At 36.9% G+C, this 22,493-nt stretch overlaps 2 protein-coding genes across 5 annotated transcripts; one reads left to right on the top strand and one right to left on the bottom strand.

Moving 5' to 3' along the window:
• Positions 1-719: 719 nt before the first annotated feature.
• Positions 720-19,424, bottom strand: LOC102600932 (pentatricopeptide repeat-containing protein At5g15010, mitochondrial-like). 4 transcript variants are annotated; one of them, XM_015310752.1, is made up of 3 exons: positions 17,576-19,424; positions 1,700-2,404; positions 720-1,541 (listed from the first exon to the last, which is right to left on the bottom strand). In XM_015310752.1, the coding sequence occupies exon 1, from the start codon at positions 19,333-19,335 to the stop codon at positions 17,635-17,637; it is 1,701 nt and encodes a 566-aa protein (XP_015166238.1). In that variant the 5' UTR covers positions 19,336-19,424; the 3' UTR covers positions 720-1,541; positions 1,700-2,404; positions 17,576-17,634. The 4 variants fall into 4 exon arrangements, with proteins under 4 accessions (XP_015166238.1, XP_015166237.1, XP_015166239.1 ...); XM_015310751.1 differs by having other exon boundaries at positions 720-1,015; XM_015310753.1 differs by having other exon boundaries at positions 720-2,225; positions 2,344-2,404.
• On the top strand, positions 11,195-12,034 carry LOC107061470 (uncharacterized). Its single transcript, XM_015310749.1, has 2 exons — positions 11,195-11,597; positions 11,661-12,034. The coding sequence occupies exons 1-2, from the start codon at positions 11,195-11,197 to the stop codon at positions 12,032-12,034; spliced, it is 777 nt and encodes a 258-aa protein (XP_015166235.1).
• Positions 19,425-22,493: the final 3,069 nt, after the last annotated feature.

The raw sequence follows: 22,493 nt of genomic DNA, 5'->3' as shown, positions 1-22,493 counted from the left end.
CTTCGAATAGATGTTCTACATCTGGATATTACGTTTTAATAGAAGGAATTTGGTATCCGAGAAGAAAGAAGCATAATGTGGTTGCTCGATCTAGTGCAGAAGCAAAATATCAAACAATGGTTGTAGCAACTTGTGAGCTAGTTTGGATCAAACAGTTGCTTAGGGAATTAAGTTTGGAGAAATCAATTAGATGGAACATGTGTGTGATATCAAGTGGCCCTTCATATAGCATTACATCTTGCATTTCATGAGAGGACTAAGCACATTGTTGACAGTCACTTCGTCCAAAAAAAAAAGATACTCTCGGGATATATTATTACAAAATTTGTGAAGTCAACTGATCAACTTGCAAATATTTTCACCAAGTCTCTCACTGGTTCTCGTATGAGTTACATCTATAACAAGCTTGGTACATATGACTTATATGCACCAATTTGAGAGGGATTGTTAGAATAGCAATAGGAATAGATCCTACATGGAAAAGGACTATAATGTAGTGTCTATAAATAGGGCTCAATGTAATAATGTAGTCAATGCATCTTAATAATATTTTCTCTATTGTATTTCTCACATAATCAAATACAAATACAGTGAGTAGTTACTCTACAATTTTTCTCTTTCTCCTCCTTAGTTTTGAAAGTTTACTTTCTGGGAGACCTTTTCTGTGGGATAGATACCAAATGCAGTCTAGAACCTTCCTGCCAGTCATCACTCATCACTTAATTAAAAACACGAAGAGCCAATAAATTAAAAATCACATAATTAAATACAAATACAGTGAGTAGTTAGTCTACAATTTTTCTCTTTCTCCTCCTTAGTTTTGAAAGTTTACTTTCTGGGAGACCTTTTCTGTGGGAAAGATACCAAATGCAGTCTAGAACTTTCCTGTTAGTCACTTGATTGAAAAGCACGAAGAGCCAATAAATTAAAAATCACTTATCCTCCTAGCTTTCCTGTCAATCAAATGCAACGGAGGGTGTATGCAAGCAAGTAAGCCTGTGTTCCTCAGGGGGGCCTGACCAGCAGAAAAAACATGACACTGTAATTGAACACTTGACCTTAGAAACAGAAAAGTGAAGGCTATTTTGCCATGACTGCAGGGGGAAGTTGAGAATACTCACAAATCACAAGACTACTAGTAACAGAAAGATAACAATACCAAAAGTGAGCTACATAATGAGTTGAGCTGTCAATCACTTTTAGAAAATACCTAGCTATTACACTAAATAATTTTCCAGTGATCAGAAAAGTGATAAATGAAACCATGGAATCATCAATTCAGTTCTACACATGCAAATTAGGCCTTAATGGAAATCTCCAACTAATAGCAAATTTCATTCCCCCCCTACATTAGCTAGGCACTTTTAAAATACAGCAAGAGAGGGATCATCAACTTCAGAAATTCAGCACATTATATGTAGTGATTTATATGACAGCAGCTAGTGCGAACTTGTTTTTGATAACTGCAAAATTTCCGAAGGCCAGCAGCACAGGGTTTGAGAAGGGGCCCTCTTCACTACCCTTCTCCTCTAAATTAGAGGCTGCAAATTTTTGTACAAAAACTTGATATTTGTTATTCTTTTATAAATCAGAGAAATTCAATAACACTAAACCAATTACGTGTCATTTATACAAGATAATGCTGCAGCAATTGTAACTTGATTTAGTTAATAAGAACATCAAAGTTCAGGAAACATACTCTTCAGAAGTATCTGCTGAAATTCCAAGCTGTACCTCACAGATAGATTTAACAAAGGACAGATGAGGGGCAGTGCCAGCAGATGTGTGATGCCTTGAGGTCATTATACTTGAGGAACATAGAAAAATTATTGAACTGCAAATAGCTGTAACTGCTTTCTGACAATCAATGTCTAATGAACCTTGATTAGGCTCAGATATCAGCAGATCAATGAGATAGCCGCGCCGCAGACCTAAAATGCAGGCCCTGATAATGATGGTATAGCAAATGCACGAGAAAGGGCACCAACTATTGAAAAGTTCTTTCTCTGGTCTATTACAAACAAATTTGCCTTTGCTGCTGCTAAAGTTGCAGGCGCTTCAAGCACATGCAAGTCAGTTCATCCTGCAGATGCCACAGAATAGAAGAATTTCGAATTGCGAAACCACATTCTCTGTTGGGCAACCGAAATTTCTACATAATCTCCAAGCCTGCTTTCTGCCCCCAAAATGGATTCTGGAGTCCCAGCTTAAACGCATTGCCCAATCTAAGCAAACAGTTACTCACCATATTGGCTTATCAACCAAAATAAATTTTCTTGCACTAGTTACAGGAAAAAACACAAACCCCACCATGTAATGCAAGAAAGTTATTACTCTTAGTACCTCTATAGACAAGTCATTCACTGCATCTCCTCTTCACTTTAACTCATGAGAACCCCGAGACCTGCTAGAAAAAAAGGCAATATTAGAAAGAAAAAAAACTTGAAACAATACTTGCCAAAATATATAGGTGACATTGTATGTATTTTCACATTGACAATTGTCAAAAGGATAATATAAAAGCCAAGGAAAAACTATTACTTATTCATTAGAACCATCCATCGCCATAGGAAAATTTGTAAACAAGGCAAGGGGTTGCGGACTCAACACGGCCGAACCCATTGTCAAGTGATTGCAATTCTAATTCACACCCTTCTCATTTCTTTTTCAATAACATGGCACTAGGCTAACTTGCACACAACTTGACAATTCAACCAAGTATCCACATTAGTATTCCACACATATTGACCACTGTACACTCCCTAAATAAAGTAGTAGGAAACCAGATAAGAAAGGAAACACATAAAGGACGAATTTCATTTTTAACAATAAGAAGAACCAACATTGATTGAACAATGTTAGGTGTAAGCAATTTAAATGGTCATTAACTGCAGTTAGTAATTAATAGAAAGGGAATTGTGTCGTTTATAAGGGGAAAGGTCCAATTTAACTCCGACGTTTTTTAAAAAAAAACTGAAGAACACATCCAGCAGCTGAGATTTAAATTCTTAGATTACATACACAGTTATGATTTTGTCTTCCTTCCACCATCAAGGGAGTCAAACTTTCAGTTGCAGCTCATGTTTTTGACAGTTCTTGTATCCCTTCTCTCTCAAAATTCTCTCCTCTTTCTCATTCTTTTCCCTTCTCTCCCAACTCTAATTCTTTTCTGCCTTTGCAATCCAGGAATTACAATTGAATGGAAGGAGACTGATTGAGGTATTTTCAATTTTTTTTCTTTAATTCGTTGGATTGTAATTCATAGTTGACTGACTTGTAATTTGGAATCAGTCTAGTAATCCTTTCGCATTGCTCTGTCAACTTACCTCCGATTCTGTTAAATTAGATTGTGTGTGCCTTACAAACAACTATAAAGGGATTCTCAAAACCAATAGTCACATCCATAAGCAACACAAATATGTAACTGGATTCTGTCAAACCCTTAACATAAAGGAGGAAAAACAAAAGATCAAACAATGGGTGAATCGATATTACGTGCAGTGGATAATATACCCCTTGCCTTTGCCTCAAACTTATAAAAGTAAAACCTTCTATATATATATATACACACACACTAAATCCACACCAATTTTTTTATTTATTTTTAAAAAGAGCGGGTGTAGTGGTACTTCACACCTACAAACTTGAAATACTGAATTCAACTATTAGGATAAAAGCTCAAGATCAAAGTTCAAAGCAGAGATCAAAAACAACAGCTAAAAAGGGTAAAAATACGCACATCTTTTAGAAAATAAATGCAGAAGTAACGAGTTTGAAAGACTCACAGAAAACCCAAGAGAATCCAAGTGTAGTGGCTTATATTACTCGATTCACTTTCAAGAATCTTTTGGCAGTCAAGTAGGAACAACTACGAGGTCTGCCATCTCTCTCTCTACCCAACCACCATACCTCTGTTGTTCTCTTGGAAGGTGACAGTTGGGATCCCTCAAACATCCAAGTCCAGTAACTTCGTCTGAGCCCTCATACACTTGTTGTGTTCTGTACAACTTTTGTGGGTTTATGCAAAGGTACATGCAGTACAGGAAGGGAGGAGCAAACTGAGTCCTTTTCTTTAGGAAAGAAGCAACTTGTTGTATCTATACAAACGGCCATCTTGATTCATCAGAAGTTGGACAGGTAAGGAAACTTCTTGTTGAGCTACGTACTTACTTAAGAACTAATAAACCTCAGTTCCAAGAAATCATATCTTCTACCAAGACATTTACCGAGGAAGCAGAAGCCTTTTTGAAAGAAGCTATTCAGGAACAAATGGACCCACTTTTGTAACACCTTGCAACTTCTATGTAAAAATCTGAACCATTCTCCATATGCATTTAGGCCTGAACCCGATGATTTCTAATTGAACATAGATATTAAGATCAATTCTTTTTCTTTTTTTTGATAAAGTTAAAGTTGTATTCTTCAGCATTAAGGGTATGCTGGCTACCTCCAAAAAGTTACAAGCTACATCCATACATCCATAATTACATAGATCCTAGGAAATCTACCAACTGTTCTACTTCTTCTATACCATCTTCTTTACACCAAAAAAATAACATGTTAATGCAATTTTCTTTAACTTTCTGAATAGTGTTAGTAATATTCTCATGACACCTAAGGTTTCTTTCTCTCCAAATATCCCACCAGACACAAGTAGGTACTATAGACCTTCTTTTTTGGGTCTTGCCCCCCCCCCCCCCTCCTCATTCAGCAGCTCAAAAGATCAGCAGTATGTTCTGGCATTGCCCAGGGCTCTTTTTTTTTTTTTTTGAGAAGGTAACAACTTGTATTCTATTTCCAAAAAATCAGAAACCTGCCACAACAAGTTACAGGTTTCCTAATTACAATTAAGGTGGAGTATCCAGAAGATCTTCAACCCTTTTAACAAAAATTTACAAAGATTTTAAGACATCCATAATTGATTCTAGATCTTCCATATACTCTAATTTACACCAAAAATAGAAACAAAACTAAGCACTTCATCTTCATCTTCTGGATATTGTTGCTCTAGTTCTGATGGCACCTGAGGTTTCTTTCTGTCCAAGCAGCCCACCAGATGCAAGTTGGTATAATTTTCCACCTATCCTTATGGTATGAAATGTTAGCATAACTGCTCCAGATCTTCAAGGTCTGATTATCATAAGGGTTTAATTTTTTATAGGCCCCTTTCACACTGAATCTACCTTGATTGTGGCCCTTCCACTCCAATCTATCTTGGTCAGTTGAAGTTCCTTTGAATTGCTCCAATTTTCTGTAGAACTCAACTAACCTCAAAATCTCTCAGTCATTAGGTCTTCTAAAGCTCAAATTCCATCCCTGATTTGAACAAACTTCAGCCACAGTGGCCCTTTGTTGTTGGTTTAGGGTGTAAATATCATTGAAGGTATCCCTTAGGGGGGCTTGATCTATCCATTTGTCTTCCCAGAAAAGAACCTTCCTGCCATCTTCTGTTCTTATGCTGCAATTTTCTCTAAGCTTTGGCAACAGGTTTCTGATGGACCTCCAAAGATTGATTCCATAAGTATCAGTGACCATTTTGGTGGTCCAATGATCTGCCATTTCATACTTCAGCTGGATTACTTCTTTCCAGAGAGCTAACTCACTAGAAGCAAATCTCCAGAGCCATTTCATCATAAGACATTGGTTCTGAGATTTTAAGTTCCTCACCCCCATACCCCCTTTTTGTTTACTCCCAATCAGTGCATCCCATTTTACCAGGTGGAATTTCTTGGTTTCACTGTTTCCTTCCCAGAGAAAATTTCTTCTTAGAACATCCAATCTCTCAATGACCCCAACAGGGATAGGGAAAAGGGACATCATATAAGTAGGCATTGATGAAGAGAAAAGGAGAGTGGGTCTCCTTGCCTTAGGCCTCTCTGTGAGGAGAAGAATCATGTAGGGGAGCCATTGATAAAGACAGAGAATTTGACTGTGCTTATGCAGAACTTCATCCATCTTATCCATCTGCCTCCAAATCCTCTTTTGGAGAGGGTCTCCAACAAAAAATTCCAGTTGAAGTGGTCATAGGTTTTTTGTATATCTAGCTTGCATAGAATGCCAGGTATATTGCTTCTGACTCTAGAGTCCACTAGTTCATTTGCCATGAGGATGGCATCCATTATTTGCCTTCCTTTGATGAAAGCCAGTTGTTGAGTGTCCACCAATTTGTGTATAACATTTTTTAGCCTATCTGTAAGCACCTTAGAGATGATCTTGTAAACACTACTGATCAAACTGATAGGTCTAAAATGCGTGAGCTCTTTAGCACCCATCTTTTTAGGAATCAAAGCCACATAGGTAGAGTTGAAGCTTTTTTCAAAAACACATCTTTCATGGAAATTCCTGATGGTACTAATTACTTCCCCCTTTATTACTTCCCAGCAATGGACATAAAAAGCCATGGTATATCCATCAGGGCCAGGAGCTTTGTCTCCAACACAAAGTTTCACACATTCCCATATCTCCTGTTCCTCAAATTCCTTTTGTAGCATTTGGTTGTCTTCAAGAGTAACTCTGTGGTTTGCCCTGCATCCACCAGCAGGTCTCCATGACTCAGTCTCAGTATATAATCTTTGATAGAACTCCACAATCTCCTTCTTTATAGCTTCTGGATTTTTGGTTGCTTTCCCATCCACCATTAGTTCATCAATATTGTTATATCTTCTATGAGCATTTGCTGATCTGTGGAAAAACTTGGTGTTGTTGTCACCCTGTTTCAGCCAGTTAACCCTTGATCTTTGTCTCTAAGATATTTCCTCACATTTAGCTATGTTTTCAAAGTCAACAAAGAGTTCTGCCTTTGAGAGTGTCTCATCTTCTGTTAGTGCTCTTTGATCCTGAATTTCCTCCAATTCTGCCAGCTTAGCAAGGATGCTCTGTTTTTGCATTGCTAAGTTCCCATAGGAAGTCTTAGTCCATTCCTTCAATTTATCTTTTAGGGCTCTCAATTTGAAAGCTAAGATAAAATCCGGCCTCCTTTCACAGAATATAGAGTCCCACCACATCTTAACTCTATCCAGGAACCCTTTTGTTTGCAGCCACCAATTTTCAAATATGAAATAAGATCTTCTAGGTTCCCAGTTCCCACTTTGGAGCAATATAGGTGTGTGATCAGAGGTCACCTTGTGTAAGGTTGTGTGCTTAATGTTCTTAAATTCTTCATTCCATTCTTCAGAAAATAAAAACCTATCAAGCCTGGCAGCAACATCATGTCTCTCCCCCTTCCTCCAAGTGTATTTGCCCCTATCAAATGTGGATCTTGTAGGCTCATATCCTCAATGAAATCAGACAGATCATACATTGCTCTTGTGAATCTAGAGCAGTTTCTCTTGTCTGAGGGAATCTGACAGTGTTAAAGTTCCCACATACTACCCAAGGCCCATCAAAAAGTCCTCTGGCTGAGCCTAACTCCCACCATACTTCTTCCCTTTCTACTCTGTTGTTTGGAGCATAGATGCCTGTAAGACACCAAGTGAAGTCGCGGTTCTTCCCTGTAAACTTACAGGTTAGGGAATAGGCCCCCAGACTACTTACTTCTCCTGTCCAAACTTTCTCATCCCAGAGGATTAAAACACCTCCCCTTGTCCCACTAGCTTCCAGCTGACAAAATCTGACCCCTCTGTTCACCCACAAATCTTTAACCAAATTCTTGATATCTCCTTGAATTTTTGTCTCTTGAAAGCAATAAACATCAGCTTTCCATTCATGAATTAAATTTTTTATGATACACCTCTTGCTTGCCTGATTCAGGCCCCTCACATTCCATGATACTATGGAGACTGTCATTGATCACAATTAATATTGTAACCCCCCATTGCTTCTGAAATTACTTCCGCACTCGAGGCTCTTCAATTCGTTGGTTCCCTTTGCTGCCGGGTCATTCTCCTGTTCTTTTCTTCCTTGTTCAATTTTTTTTGTCACATGTTGTCTATCTTCATGAATAACATTGTTGCTTCCTCTTTGCACCCCTTGATGTCGACACCAAATTCTTTGGTGAATTTGATGATGTTCTAATGAATCCATATAGGAATATCAAAATCCGAATCCTCCCCTTCCCCTGGGCTATGCTGATTTAAAGGTACTGCGTCTTCAATTGTTGTCAACCCGGAGATGTTATCTTCACTTCTCAATATAGCAGTAACTTGCATGGCACTATCTTCTAGGGTTTGGGGGTTTTCAGTTACCCTCACTTCCTCTTCTTTACTGTTTTCAGGAAAGTATTCTTCTTCAGTTTCCTCCCGATTATGTTCTGCCTCTTCTCCTTCTCCGCAGTTCAGCGTTATGTAGGAGTTGGAATTATTAGCCTCAAGCTCGGCTGAGATTGGGTCAAATAAAAAAGAGGAGGGCTTACTTACTAGCCCAATTGAAACAAATTGGGCCTGCAAATCTGGGCCCAAATTTTTCTTTTTAACTGCAGCATCAGTCTTCTTTAATGTGGTGGGAAGTGGGACCTCAACCACGCGTGCCTTGGCACGTGCCGAGACAGCTGGCCAATTCAAAATCTTAGGATCGAAAGACGAGCCCACGTGCCCTGTCACCTCTGTAAAGCCTAAAAGGCTTTCATCTTGAATACCAACAGTCCCTTCATCAGACCGCTGGGTCTTTAGGGGTATTTTGCTATGACCATCGGCGACCACCTTCACCGGCATCTCTACCCAGATTGTAACTTTGAAGGTTAAACCTTCATGGACCAGTTCAACTGACTTCGGAACTGAGTCGCTGTCCCCTCTCACCTTCATCCTAGCCCATTTAAGATGGTTTCGCAGCTCTGTTTCTTCTTCCGTTCTGATCCAGCCACCACACAAGTTTCCGATTTCGCGGAAAACTTTTTGTGACCAAAGCTGGAGAGGCAAGCCTACTACTCTGATCCAGACCTGGTCCAACCTACTGTGAGATTTATGAACCAAGTTTCCACAAAAACACTTCACGACTTGTGAATCATTCCATGGTCAGTGGAATGGACTCATGGATGAGAACCTGAAAGTTGACAGAATCGTCTGAGTTCCACAGAGGGAGTCCAGGGGTCGTGGATCATTCCACGAGCCGTGGATGGTCCTCATGGAATGATCTGACAGAAGTTTCCTGAGGTTATTTCTGTCTTATCCCTATTCTTCCTAAGCCTAAACCACGGCGTTTTAGCACCAAATAGGGGAACATATTAGACTAAACACTCAAATCTCTCTTATTCTACGCTCTCATTCTCTCCCAAAAGTTGGTGTGAATTGGGAGCCATGAGAAGTCTATGCTAAGTGCAAAAGAATGGACAGAAGGGATCTTTGGTGTGAATTGGGAGCCGTGAGAAGTCTCTGTGAAGGGCCGTGGGCAGTGTGGTGACTTTAATGTCATTAAATATCCATCAGAAAGAACAAATTGTTCATCAATCAATGGGTTTATGTCAGAATTCTCTGATTGTACTGAGGAGGTGGAGCTCATAGACCCTTCTTTATTTGGAGGGTCTTTCACTTGGAGAAGAGGAGAGAATCATACAACTACATTAAGGATTGACAGAGTTATGTGTTCCTCTCAAAGGGAGGAATTCTTCACCCTCATTAAACAATCAACTCTTCCAAAGTTGGTATCTGGTCATAACCCAGTTCTACTGACTTGTGGAGACATGAACTTCAAGAAATCTTACTTCAAATTTGAAAACTGGAGGATGGGGATTGAAGGCTTGAAGGAGAAAGTGAGTTTTTGGTGGTCATCATTTGTAGTTACTGGTACAGCTGGGTTTGTCTTAGCTGAAAAGATGAAACTTCTAAAAAGGAAACTGAAGGAATGTAGCAAGAATAATAGGAGCAACTGGAAACAACAAAAGGAAGAGAACCTTGATCAATTGTCCAAATGGGAGATCCTTCAGGAGAAAAGACTACTTACAGATGATGAATTAATGCAAAAAAAAAAAAACAAATTTGGTAATGTCTTTTGAAGTTGTCAAAAATGAAGAGATAAGGAGGAGAAAAAGATCCAGAATACAAGAGTTGAAACATGAGGACAAGAACACCAAGTTTTTTCATAGAACAGCAACATCTCACAAAAAGTACAACACCATAGAATCCTTGAAGGTGGAGGGAAGTAATCTCACTGATCCCACTGACATAAAGGAGACCATCAAGAGTTTCTATGAAAATTTGTACAAGGAAACAGAAGTTTGGAGGCCATAATTACAATGGCAGGGGTTACTTGTATTAATGAGGATGAAAAGGAAGAGTTACAGGAACAAATTGAGGAGGAGGAGATTCTAGAATGCATTAAACTTTGTGCGATGGAGAAAGCTCCTGGGCCCAATGGTTTTCCCAAGTCCTTTTATCTTATAGTTTGGGAAGTGATGAAAGAAGATATCAAAGGTGTGATACATGAGTTCTAAAATAATCAGAGGACTGAGAGAAGTTCCAATGCAACTTTTGTGGCTCTCATCCCCAAGAAAGCAGATGCTTCTGAATTGAAGGACTTCAGACCTATAAGTCTAATCACATGCATATACAAAGTGTTAGTACAGATACTAGCTGAGAGACTGAAAAGGTGGTGGATAAGTTGCTCAATAAGCATCAAATGGCCTTCATTGGAGGGAGACAGATAATGGAAGTTGCACTTATAACTAGTGAATGTGTGGATTCAAGATTGAAAGGTGTTGAGCCTGGTATAATGTGTAAACTGGACATTGAAAAGGCATATGATCATGTGAATTGGAAGTTCTTGCTGAACATTCTCAGACAAATGGGCTTTGGAGAAAAGTGGCTAGGCTGTATGAATTTGTGCATCAGCACTGTCCTATTTTCTATTCTGGTTAATGGTGAACCAGTGGGCTTCTTCCCTTCAGGAAGGGGACTGGGACTTAGACAGGGTGACCCCCCTTATCTCCCTTTCTGTTTATTTTGGCAATGGAAGGCTTTGACAACTTGATGAGAATAGCAATACAAAACAGATGGATCAAGGTTTTCAAATAGAGGGTAGCAATGGACAAGTTAAAGAAATTTGTCATTTGCTCTATGCAGATGATACTTTCAGTTTTTGTGAACCTTGGGAGGACCAGATGAGATTTATCAAAACAATCTTACTGTTTTTTGAAGCTTCCTCAGGTCTAAAAGTGAATTAGGGGAAAGCAATTTATTTCCAATCAAAGAGGTGACCAACATTTTGAATCTAGCAAAAACTTGGGATGCAAAGTGGAAAGTATGCCAACAGTTTACTTAGGCATATGCCTTTAGGAAATAAACACAAGGATACAGTCTGGGATGGCATTGTGGAGAAAACAGAAAGGAGATTAGCAAATGGTGGAATTCGTGTGAAGCACAAGGAAGACCTGATTATATTGTCTTGTAAACTAAGATTCCTGAAACATAAATTGAAGGAATGGAATACTGCTAATGGGAGGAATCTAAAGGCTAAGAAAGCTGATATTCTTTACCAGATTAGCTCCCTGGATACCATACAAGAGCAAAGACTGCTATCAGAGGATGAATTACTATTGAAAGCAAGCTTGAAAATGGAGTATGAAGAGGTGGCAAAAAATGAGGAAATTTCTTGGAGGCAGAAATCCAGAATCTTATGGTTGAAACAAGGAGACAAGAATACCAAATTTTTTCGAAGGATGGCCAACTGTCATAAAAGATTTAATCACATTGACACCATAGAAGCTCATTGAGAGACCATCACTGATCCAGATAGAATCAAGGAAGAGATTGTGGATTTCTATAAGAATTTGTACTCTGAGACAGAACACTGGAGACCTTTATTCAACCTTCAAGAAGGCTCAATAATCACTGAAGATGATAATGATTGGTTGCAGAGCGAATTTGAAGAACAAGAGGTGTTGGAATGCTTGAAGTTATGTGCTGCTGACAAAGCTCCAGGCCCAGATGGATACTCTATGGGATTTTTCCAATGCTGCTGGGAAATTGTGAAAAAGGATGTGATGGACACTATCAGAAACTTTCATACGAGTGATTATTTTGAAAAGAGTTTCAATGCAACTTATGTTGCCTTGATTACCAAGAAAATTGGTGCCAAAAGTCTTAAAGAGATTTCATACCTATAAGTCTGATCGGGAGTGTGTATAAAATTATCTCTAAGCTCCTCACTGAAAGGCTCAAGAGTGATTGATAAACTGGTGGATAGACATCAAATGGCTTTTATTAAAGGCAGACAAATCATGGATGCTATGCATTGATACCATAGCATTGGTGCTTATGGACGGAGAGGAACAAAAGATGTTTTGATGGCACCCCAACTCCCATCTCTACCTTTAAAGCAAGATGTTTGATTACTCTTTTTGGTTGGGTTAATCTCTCTCCTGTACTTAGTGTCGATTCTTTCCTAGAATTTATCAGCTCCATAGATCTCTGTTGTTAGCTGTTTAGATAGCTTTTTTTTGCCTTTTGGGAGCTGATATTTCTTTCTTTTGTAATCTGTGCATCTGCTTGATGCTTTGTTAATGACATTCTTCTTACTTCATCAAAAAAAAAAAAAAAAAAGATAGCCAATGAGTGTGTGGATTCTAGAATCAAATACCAGACTCCTGGTATTCTCTGCAAACTTGACATTGAGAAGGCTTATGATCATGTTAATTGGAATTTCCTCCTAAAAGTTCTAAAAGACATGGGTTTTGGTATGAAGTGGATTAGATGGATTGCCTTCTGTATTAAGACTGTCAAATTTTCTATTCTGGTAAATGGATCTCCTGAAGGTTTCTTCTCTTCCGAGAGAGGATTGAGACAAGGAGATCCTCTCTCTCCTTTCCTCTTTCTCATAGCTATGGAAGGACTGAATCAGATATTTAAAATTACAAAAGACTTAGGAGCCCTGAACGGTTTCAAAGTTACAGGGAGAGCAGTGGGATAGAGAGCACCCATTTACTTTACGCAGATGATTCATTGGTATTCTGTGATGCTGATATTGATCAGGTCAAACATCTGAGAGCTATTCTGGTGATTTTTGAGGCAGTTTCCGGACTTCACATCAACTGGCATAAGAGCAGTTTATTCCCGGTTAATAAAGTGGACAATATTCAAGCACTTGCAGGTATTCTGGGATGTGTGGTGGGTTCCCTACCTACTACCTATTTGGGGCTAACTTTGGGTGCTAAAAGTAAAGCCTTGCAGATTTGGAGTTGGTGTCATAGAAAGGTCTGAAAAGAGGCTTGCAATATGGAAGGGACAATACTTATCTCTAGGTGGTAGGGTTATATTAGTCATTAGTGTTTTGGATGCCCTTCCTACTTATGTCATGTCTCTTTTTCCTTTACCTAGCAAGGTTAGGAAAAGAATTGACAAGATCAGAAGGAATTTCATATGGCAAGGACACAACAAAAAAAGAGCATTCCACCTGGTTAATTGGGATGTTCTTATCAAATCCAGAAAAGATGGTGGCCTTGGCATCAGGAACCTAAATGCTCACAACCAAAGTTTGCTAATGAAGTGGTTATGGAGGTATAATCTTGAAACATATGCTTTATGGAGAAATGTCATTCATGACAAGTATGGTCAAGAAGATCAGTGGTGTTCAAAGGTGGTTGTGAGCCCCCATGGTGTAGGAGTCTGGAAAGCAATCAGATCCCTCTGGTCTTTGATGGCTGGAAAAATTAGCCTAAGAGTGGGCAATGGTAGGAAAATCCTTTTTAGGTGTGATAACTGGCTTGGACATGGACCTCTAAAGGAACTCTTCCCTGAATTCTTTAGCATTGCCACTATGCCAAACATTAGCCTGGAATCAGCAAAAGGAGTACATGGATGGAATATTACTTTTAGAAGACTACTGCATGATTGGGAGTTGGAAAGAGTTGTTGAATTTTTCAAGACCTTGGAATCATTCCAAGGGTTCAAAGACACTGAAGATTCACTTATATGGAAGCCCACTAGTAAAGGAACTTATTCTGTAAACTTAGCTAATAACATTTTGATTAGGCACAGACAGTCAACTAATCAGTGGCCATGGAGATCCATTTGGAAGATGAAGGCTCCTTTTAAGGTGGTATGCTTTTCTTGGCTAGTAGCAAGAAATGCTTGTCTCACACATGATAAACTTCAAAGAAGGGGATTCCAACTGTGTTCTAGATGCTTTTTGTGTGGAGCTGCTGGGGAAAATAATAGCCATCTATTCATTCATTGTCCCGTTACTGGACAATTATGGCAACTATTTTTGAATATGGTAGGAATCAGATGGTCAATGCCAGCAACAAGTGTTGATTTGCTGAAATGTTGGAACTAGAATGATGGGGCAGTTGGATGAAACTTGTCCCTGCTTGCATATGGTGGACCATTTGGAAGGAGAGGAACTATAGAGTTTTTGAAGACAAATATAATTTTGTGGAGAAAATCAAGATGAATTGTATATTTTTGTTTTATTTTTGGTGTAAAGAAAGCTATGCTGAGGAGGCTGAATCACTAGTTGATATGATAGGATCCTTGTGAAGCAGTAGCCTAAGCTTGGTTGGGATTTTGTGAAGTCTTTTGCACTGTTATGGTGTAATTTTTTTTTAAAAAAAAAAAAATATATATATATATATATAGTTACCAATTTCAAAAAGATGGAAGGCTCAATATTTGTCTCTAGGAGTTAGTCATCAATTCAGTGCTAGACTTCCTTCCTAATTATGTCATGTCACTATTTCCATTACCCACCAAAGTTTTGAAGAAACTGGACAGATTAAGGAGGAACTTCCTTTGGCATGGATGCAAAAAAATTAAAGGTTATAACCTTGTCAAATGGGAGATAACCTTGAACAGTAGAGACAAAGGGGTTATGGGTATTAGAGATTTGAGTTAACAAAACAATAGTCTTTTGATGAAGTGGTTATGGAGATATAATGAAGAGGGGCAAGCCTTATGGAAGGATGTCATCAGATCCAAGTATGGTGAGTACAATCTTTGGTGCAGTAATGTTAGTGTTGATGCCTATGGGGCGGGGATCTGGAGAATTATCAGAAACTAATGGCAAAAACTTGATGCTAATATGTACATTGAAGTGGGAGATGGCAGGAAAACTAAGTCTTAGGCAGACTCGTGGAACAAACAAATCACTCTATAAGAATCCTTTCCAGATATATTCTTACAATGTAGTAATCCAGATGCAAATATCAATGAATGTTGGACAGCACAAGGGTGGAATCTGATCTTTAGAAGGTTTTTGAATGACTGGGAAGTAAAGCGAGTGGCCAAATTGCTAGAGCTGTTAGAAAAATTCTCTGGCACCACCAATTCTCCTGCTTCTTTGAGATGGAAACATAGTAAAGATGGGGCTTTCACTGTTAGCAGGGCATACAACATGGAAAGCCCCTAGCAAAGCATCTATAAACAGAGTTTGTGGAGAAAGGTATGGAGAACCTTAGCACCAACTAAGATAAAATGCTTTACATGGTTGGTTGCAAGAAGGGCTTGCCTTACACATGAAGCATCGAAGAAAAAAGGAAAGATTATAGTACCTTGGTGTTTATTATGCGGGAAGGCAAAGGAGACCAACAAGCATCTACTCTTGCATTGCAACTTTACAACACAAACTAGGGTCATCTTCCTTGGTCTCACAGAGACGAATTGGACCATGCCTGAGCACACTGCAGACTTATGGAGTAGTTGGATAAGAAGAGGGGGGAGCAAGAGCCAGAAGGCATGGTTGAGGATAATTCCATATTGCATTTGGTGGACATTTTGGAAAGAAAGAAACAGTAGAAACTTTGAAGATAGGTCCAATTCCATTGAGAAGGTTAAAGGGAATTGTATTGTATCTTTTTATTTTTGGTGTAAAGAGAAAGATTTAGAGGAAACAGAACAGATTGTAGAATTATTAGGATCCTTGCAAGTATTTTTTTCTCTGTTTTTGTTCCCTCTGTTTTTTGAAGGTCACCAACATATCCTTAATGCTAAAGAATACAACATTACTATTTTAAATTAAAAAAGTTCACAAGAAACACCAAGTTAGGATTCTTCTTTCAAGGTTTTTCATCAAGTTTCGTCACTAAAGTATGCAAGGCTTCAATGGGAGTATCATTTCACTCTCATGCCTAAGTCATATGTTCTTTCAAAGATTTTTACAGAATTTCTAGAATCCAAGTTAGGGATTCTACTCAATTAATGAAATTTCATCATAAGCTCCTGTTCTTGATCGTATTACTCAGTTTTTATAAATCTCATTGTACCAATCTCATTGGTCCAAAGGGTGGGTCACAGATGGATTTCTCGGTTATCAAAAAAAAAATCTAACATGACTACGGTTTTTTTTAACCTCGATAATTTTTAAGCATGAAATTAGCATGATACAAATTTCAGTTTCCATACAAATTATTTGAAATATGATTTTCAGCTTAGTTACACACTTGATACAGACAGATAGATAGTTCACCTATTTATGAGCATATCAGTATTTGTATATTATTTTGGGAGGATTATTTAACACTAAGAGGTCGTGAGTTCAGAAAACCCAAGACCCATTACTATGTGCCACTATAGAATTTTGAGTAAATCACTAGTCGATCAACTCCTTTAGCCCAAGAGGCTCAGTTAGTGGATCCACATCAGATAGATAGGTCCTACACCCTGACAAGGTATAGGAAAGCCCTTCCAAATGGATTATAAGTTGGACAACATAAGCTCATATGGTATATGTCGATTGTAAGAAACTCCCCATAAAAGTAACATTATGTTCATAAACTTAAATTATCATCAGCGTTCTTCTCAAATGCGATAGTTTAGATCTAATTTCAACTCAGGGCTACAGAAACAACCGTTATATAATTGAAAGCAAGTTCTCAAATGATATTTATACACTGGTTTTAGGATGTCTTTCATTATATCACTATATTTATGATTATGATTATTGAATACTCATTAGTTCTTACTACATGTTGCCACCCGAAATGATTATGTTTAGTCTCACCTTATATACTCAGCACATTCCACGTACTGGCTGCATACTTTTCTCTGCAAAGCATCCTATTATGATGTAGATTTAGATGTTCGCTCTCACACTAGTGGCTAGACAGGTTGCAGTTTTTCCCGTCAGTAGTTGATGAGTCAACTTCATTTGGTAACTTCATGGAGTTGTCAGTAACTAAGTTTTATGTAAGGACAGTTATTTTCTTTGAGGTAGCTAGGGATCATGTCCCGACAAACTTATTTCTTCTTTCATTCCAATTAGTAGAGGTTCCACTTCAGACATTAGTTGTTCAGTTCCATGCATTTTATTCAGATATATGTTAAGTATTTCCTTCAGTTAATTATGTTTTAGCTTCCACTTGCACTTCATAAAATGTCAGTTAAGTTATTAGCAAAATGTCAGTACCACGGGTCCGCTAAGCGTCATTCGTGATTCTAAGTGCCGGTCACAACTAGGGTGTAGACTCGGATCGTGACAATTTTATACTTCAGGGACAAGCATAAAGAATATTGATCACTTTTGTCTTAATCTTTAATTATTTTTTTTAAAAAGGAATAAAGCATCTGTGAATATTCAAATAGTCTTTCTTGCTATCAAAGTTTAAAAAAATATATGGAAGTAAATTGTGTTAGCAGTGAATTTCCAGTATGTAGACCAAATAAACCAAGAATATTCTGTTAAAACAATCAAAAAGAAGAGAAACCTCATGCACCTGTATGTACAGTGACCCGAGCCAGATTCCCAACCGTAATTTTATAATCAACATTCAATCTATTGATCCCAGAAAGAAAAGCCACGCTCTCTCATAACTTTTCTCATTTCAGGTTTTTTATGGAAATCCCTTTCTTTATCAGCTTTTTCAAATTTGACCACCTTTTTGTTCTCCTGATGACATGTTACTTTATTCTCTTGAGAATCTCTCCTGCCAGCCACCCAAGCTTGAAGCATTTCATCTATCTTGGGCTCCGGCAGTAAACCTTTTTGCTTCATTTCTTGATAGTATTTGTACGACTGCTCCAGCTTCCCATTCAAAAAGAGTCCATGTATCAGCACTATATATGAACTTCGATCATGGTCCAAGCCGATCTTGCTCATCTTATCCCACAACATGAAAACATTATCAAGTTGGCACCATCGGCAAAACTTCCGGATTAACATTATATAAGTGTCATGAGTTGGAATACATCCCATCGTGTTCATCTTCTGCAAGTGCTCGAACACCTCTTCCCCTGTCCTCAGGCTACGAAGCAATGCATGGTAAGTTCGGACAGTAGGATGTATGCCTCGTTGAATCATTTCATTGAAGATCTCTTGAGCTTCATCTAGTAATTGAGCTTTGCAGAGAGGCATGATTAATGAGTTATAAGTAACAGCGTTTGGAGCGAGATCATTCTCTTCCATCATCTTCATCACACTCCTAGCTTGTTTAACCAACCTGCCTTTTGCAAGAGCATGAATGACAGCATTATAAACCTTAACATCAGGTGCAACCCCACACAATTTCATCTCATCGAAAAGCTTAAGCACAACATTGAGTCTACCAGCCCTCGAATAGCAAGACATGATACTACAATACGAAAAAATATCACGAGGAATCCTTTTTTCCTTCATCAACCTCCAAATCCTCTTTCCCTCACTTAAATCATCAAGGGCAAGACACCATCCATTGAGAATGATATTCAAACTCTTGGTATTCAACGGGAAAACATTCTTATTGCAAAAAAGCAAGTGCTCGGCATCTTTTACATTTTTGTAGCGAGCAAGGGCAGACAAAAGGTCTTGAAATTCTTCCATTCCAATATCTAAATTAAACCGTTTAAATGCATAAAAAGTACTGATAGATTTTCCGACGTCATGTACAGCACAGTATTTCCTTATCATGATCAAGAGTGTCTGAGGATTCACAAGAGATGGTCTATCTTTACCACCTCTCATTTCCTCAATGAGTGACCATGCAGTGTCAAACTTCCTCATTTTTCCAAGTATAGATATCATAGAATGGTATTGACGCACAGAGTGCACATAACCTGTTTGTTTACTGGCCCATATGAAGAAAGTGAATGCAACTTCCCAATTATTTCGTGCACGAGAAAGAATGACAGTAACTAGATTGCGTGTGGGCCTTACACCACATTGCTCAAGTTTGTTATGCACATGGGTTCCGGGTTGTTTGAAAATGGCTTCAATTGTTTCAACATCTTCTTTGGAAAAATCAGAATATAGTTCGTTATAATCTAGTGAAGGGTCAGTATCAGTAGTATCTTCATGTTCATAATCACTGCCATCATGTGAATTGCTTGAGGAAGTAAAAGTAGAGAACCTGATTCCAGAAGTAGACCTTGAGAGAGCACCATGTAGGAAACTAGCATGGGGAACGAAAACACCACTGGTGGATCGAAGAAGAAAAGATGGCAAATTGGGAGTGAGATGACCACGAAGGAACAAGGAAATTACAAGTCTATATTTCATCATCAAACTGTTCAACCAAATGACTGAAAGAATTTTTTTCGTTGCCCTAATGCTGAAAGCTGCGCTCCCCTTTCTCCCCAACCACTACTTTTTCCTTTTTTATTTTTTAACTTCTTTTTCCCATTTTAAAGACCTATTTTATCTTTCAGAGTTTAAAGAAAAGTATGTAAGTTTTAAAAAAAGAAAAGTTTTAAAGCATTTTTGTAATGTCTCAGTAATATAAAAATAATTTTAATGTATTTGTTTTAAGTGAAAATAACTTTTAAAGTCAAAAGTTATAAGTTAGGATACTAAGAGCATGTTTGGATTGATTGAAAACAATGATTTTTTAAAAGTGCTGAAACTTTTTTTTTTAAAAAACAGTTAGGTGTTTGAATAGAAGTGTTGAACTAAAAAAAAGTTGATCATGTGTTTGGTCCATAAGTATTGTTATACATTTTTTTGTTAAAATACTCTTAAAATTGTTAAACATTATAAAATGCTAATTATAAATTTTTACTTTTCAACCTCATTATAAATTAATTTATATGTGTAAGTTATTTTTAATTTTAAAAAGGAAAAAAGGAAAAAATATACCTTCAAACTATCGTAAATGGTATGCAGATACTCTACGTCATACTTTTGGGACATAAGTGCCCCTGTCATCCAAAAACTAGAGCATATATGCCATTCACTCTAACGGAAGACTAAATAGGAACACGTGACACAATCTTATCCGTCGATCTGATATTTAATAAATGCCGAATCGGTGGATGAGATTATGATACATGTATGTCTGTTAGTATAAAGGGCATATGCTCTAGTTTTTAGACGTCATGGGCACCAATGTCCCAAAAGTATGACGGAGGGTATCTGCATACCATTTACGATAGTTCGGGGGCATATTTGTCTTTTTCCCTTTTAAAAATATATAATTTTGATAAGGGAAAAGGGTTTGATATACCCCTTAACTTTGACATTTAGAGATGATATACCCCTCGTTATGAAAGTGGCTCATATGTACCCTTACCGTTATACAAATGACTCACATATACCCTTACAGTTACAAAAGGAGCTCACATTACCTTTCATCTAATGGAAGTGAAAAAATTAGTTTTAAATTTATTTTTTTGACTTTAATTTTTTTAAAAGTCCATGTGGGGGTATATATATATGATCCTTCTAGCAAAGTTCAAGATATATTTTAATCTTTTTTCATACAAAAATTATTTTTTGACTTCTTTGATTATCATTATTCGAGTTTCTCATTATTTTTTTCTTTCATTCTTTAGTGTACGGAAAAAATTTAAAACTAATTTTTGTACGGCTATATTGTAATTTAGTTTTGTATTTGTAAAAAAAATGGGCATCTATAATAAATTTCACAAGAAAATTAGTGAAACATAAATAAATTTGACCATCAAAATAATATATTTAAATTAGTCATTGGAACAAAAAAGTAAAAAAAAAATATGTGTTAGGAAGATCAAATATACCCCATATTGATTATTGTTTTCTCAAAAAAATAATTAAAAAAACTAAATTAAAATTAACTTTTTCACTTCCGTTAGAGGAAAGAGTATATGTGAACCATTTGTATAACAATAGGGGTATATATGAGCCACTTTCATAGCGAAGGATATATCAGCTCTAAATGACAAAGTTGAGGGGTATATCAGACCATTTTCCCTTTTGATAAAGCACATGAACAATTTGAAATATTTTTTCAATTGTATTTATAAATGACAATGGTTATATTTCCTCTTTACCACAAATAATTTATACGGAAAAAAATGGAGAACATAATATAGAGAGAAAAAAAAGAGCCCGAGGAGGAAAAAAAAAAAAAAGAAAGAGCAAAGAAAAAGTAGGTGGAAGATAATATGAGAGTTATAAAAAATATTGGGAATAAAAAAGTAAAATTATTGGTCAAACATAAATGACTTTTAAACCAAAAAAAAAGTAGGGGGGCAACTTTTAAATTTTGACTTTTAAAAGTAAATTTTAACTTATTTTAAACACTTTTTGGATTTGTCAAACATTCCAAAAAGTTTTTAAAAAAATAGAAGCTTAAAAGATTATTTGACCAGTTTCAAAGTCAATTCAAACAACTTCTTAATCTGAACTTATTGATTATTCTTATAAGTCGTAAGCTATAAGCTCATCAGCTCGTCTAAACACACTCTAAGGGGTCGTTTGGTAGAGTGTATTGGAGGAAATAATGCACGCATTAGCTTTGTGTATTACTAGTTGTTTGGTACACTTTTTCAACATATGTATAATTAATGTATTTATAAGTAATACACTCTATTGTGTATTTAGGAGTGTATTACTAATACTATGAATTTCTATGCATTAGTAATGCAATGAGTTCTAATGCATGCATTAGCATTGTTAGATACATAATTGTCCCTCAAAAACTTTTCCACATCCTTTCTATTATATTAGTGTAAGGTATTTTTGTAAACAGATACTTTTTTAATTTTTTTTAGCAATGCATGATATTTTTAGAACACCAAACCAAACACTGCATAAGAAAAATCTCAGCATAACTAATGTAGGTATAACTAATACAATCACTATTAATGCAAAGATTACTAATACACTATATTTTGCATTATTCTTACACTCTATCAAACAACTCCTAAGCATTTTGTTCTCTATTAATTATCACAGAATCAAAGAACTTTGTGTACTTTGTCTGGTTCATGTTATATGATGTTCTAAGTTTTGTACCCCCTTAAAAAATTATTCAACCCTAGAAAATAATATATGTTTTTTTTTTACTAAAGTATCACTAATTAAATAATATCAATTTAATATGATTTCTTAAGTATGTAAAAAATTACTTATTTGATCAGGGTAAATTAAGGAAATAAAGCAATTAATATTTTATCGATTGTGTAAAAAATAGTTATTTTGGGTCAAACATAAAAGCGAAAAAAATCATATAATATGGATTTAAGGGAGTAGTAATCTTTTGTGTAAGTGATAACACTCAATTATACCTCGCAATTGAAGTATAAACAATTGTTTGCAAACATAATACCCAATTTAGGAGTCGTGGTCGAACTACAAAGACTAATAGAAAGAAATACATTCTAATTTATTGTCAATTCAACACTAACTAGCACAATGTCTTAAATCGAGAATGTAAAACGGGGGGGGGGGGGTTTTGGAAA

The sequence above is a fragment of the Solanum tuberosum genome, unplaced genomic scaffold (genome assembly GCF_000226075.1).
Source record: "Solanum tuberosum cultivar DM 1-3 516 R44 unplaced genomic scaffold, SolTub_3.0 scf00138, whole genome shotgun sequence".
Classification (NCBI taxonomy): domain Eukaryota; kingdom Viridiplantae; phylum Streptophyta; class Magnoliopsida; order Solanales; family Solanaceae; genus Solanum; species Solanum tuberosum.
This window is presented reverse-complemented; position numbering and strand designations above follow the sequence as displayed.

Excerpts from the sequence above, each read along its gene's own strand:
- LOC107061470 (XM_015310749.1), top strand. The coding sequence starts at position 11,195 with ATGCCTTTAGGAAATAAACACAAGGATACAGTCTGGGATGGCATTGTG. Across the intron at positions 11,598-11,660 it reads TTTTCGAAGGATGGCCAACT|ATAGAATCAAGGAAGAGATT; the intron begins GTCATAAAAGAT and ends TCACTGATCCAG.
- LOC102600932 (XM_006352001.2), bottom strand. The coding sequence starts at position 19,335 with ATGATGAAATATAGACTTGTAATTTCCTTGTTCCTTCGTGGTCATCTC.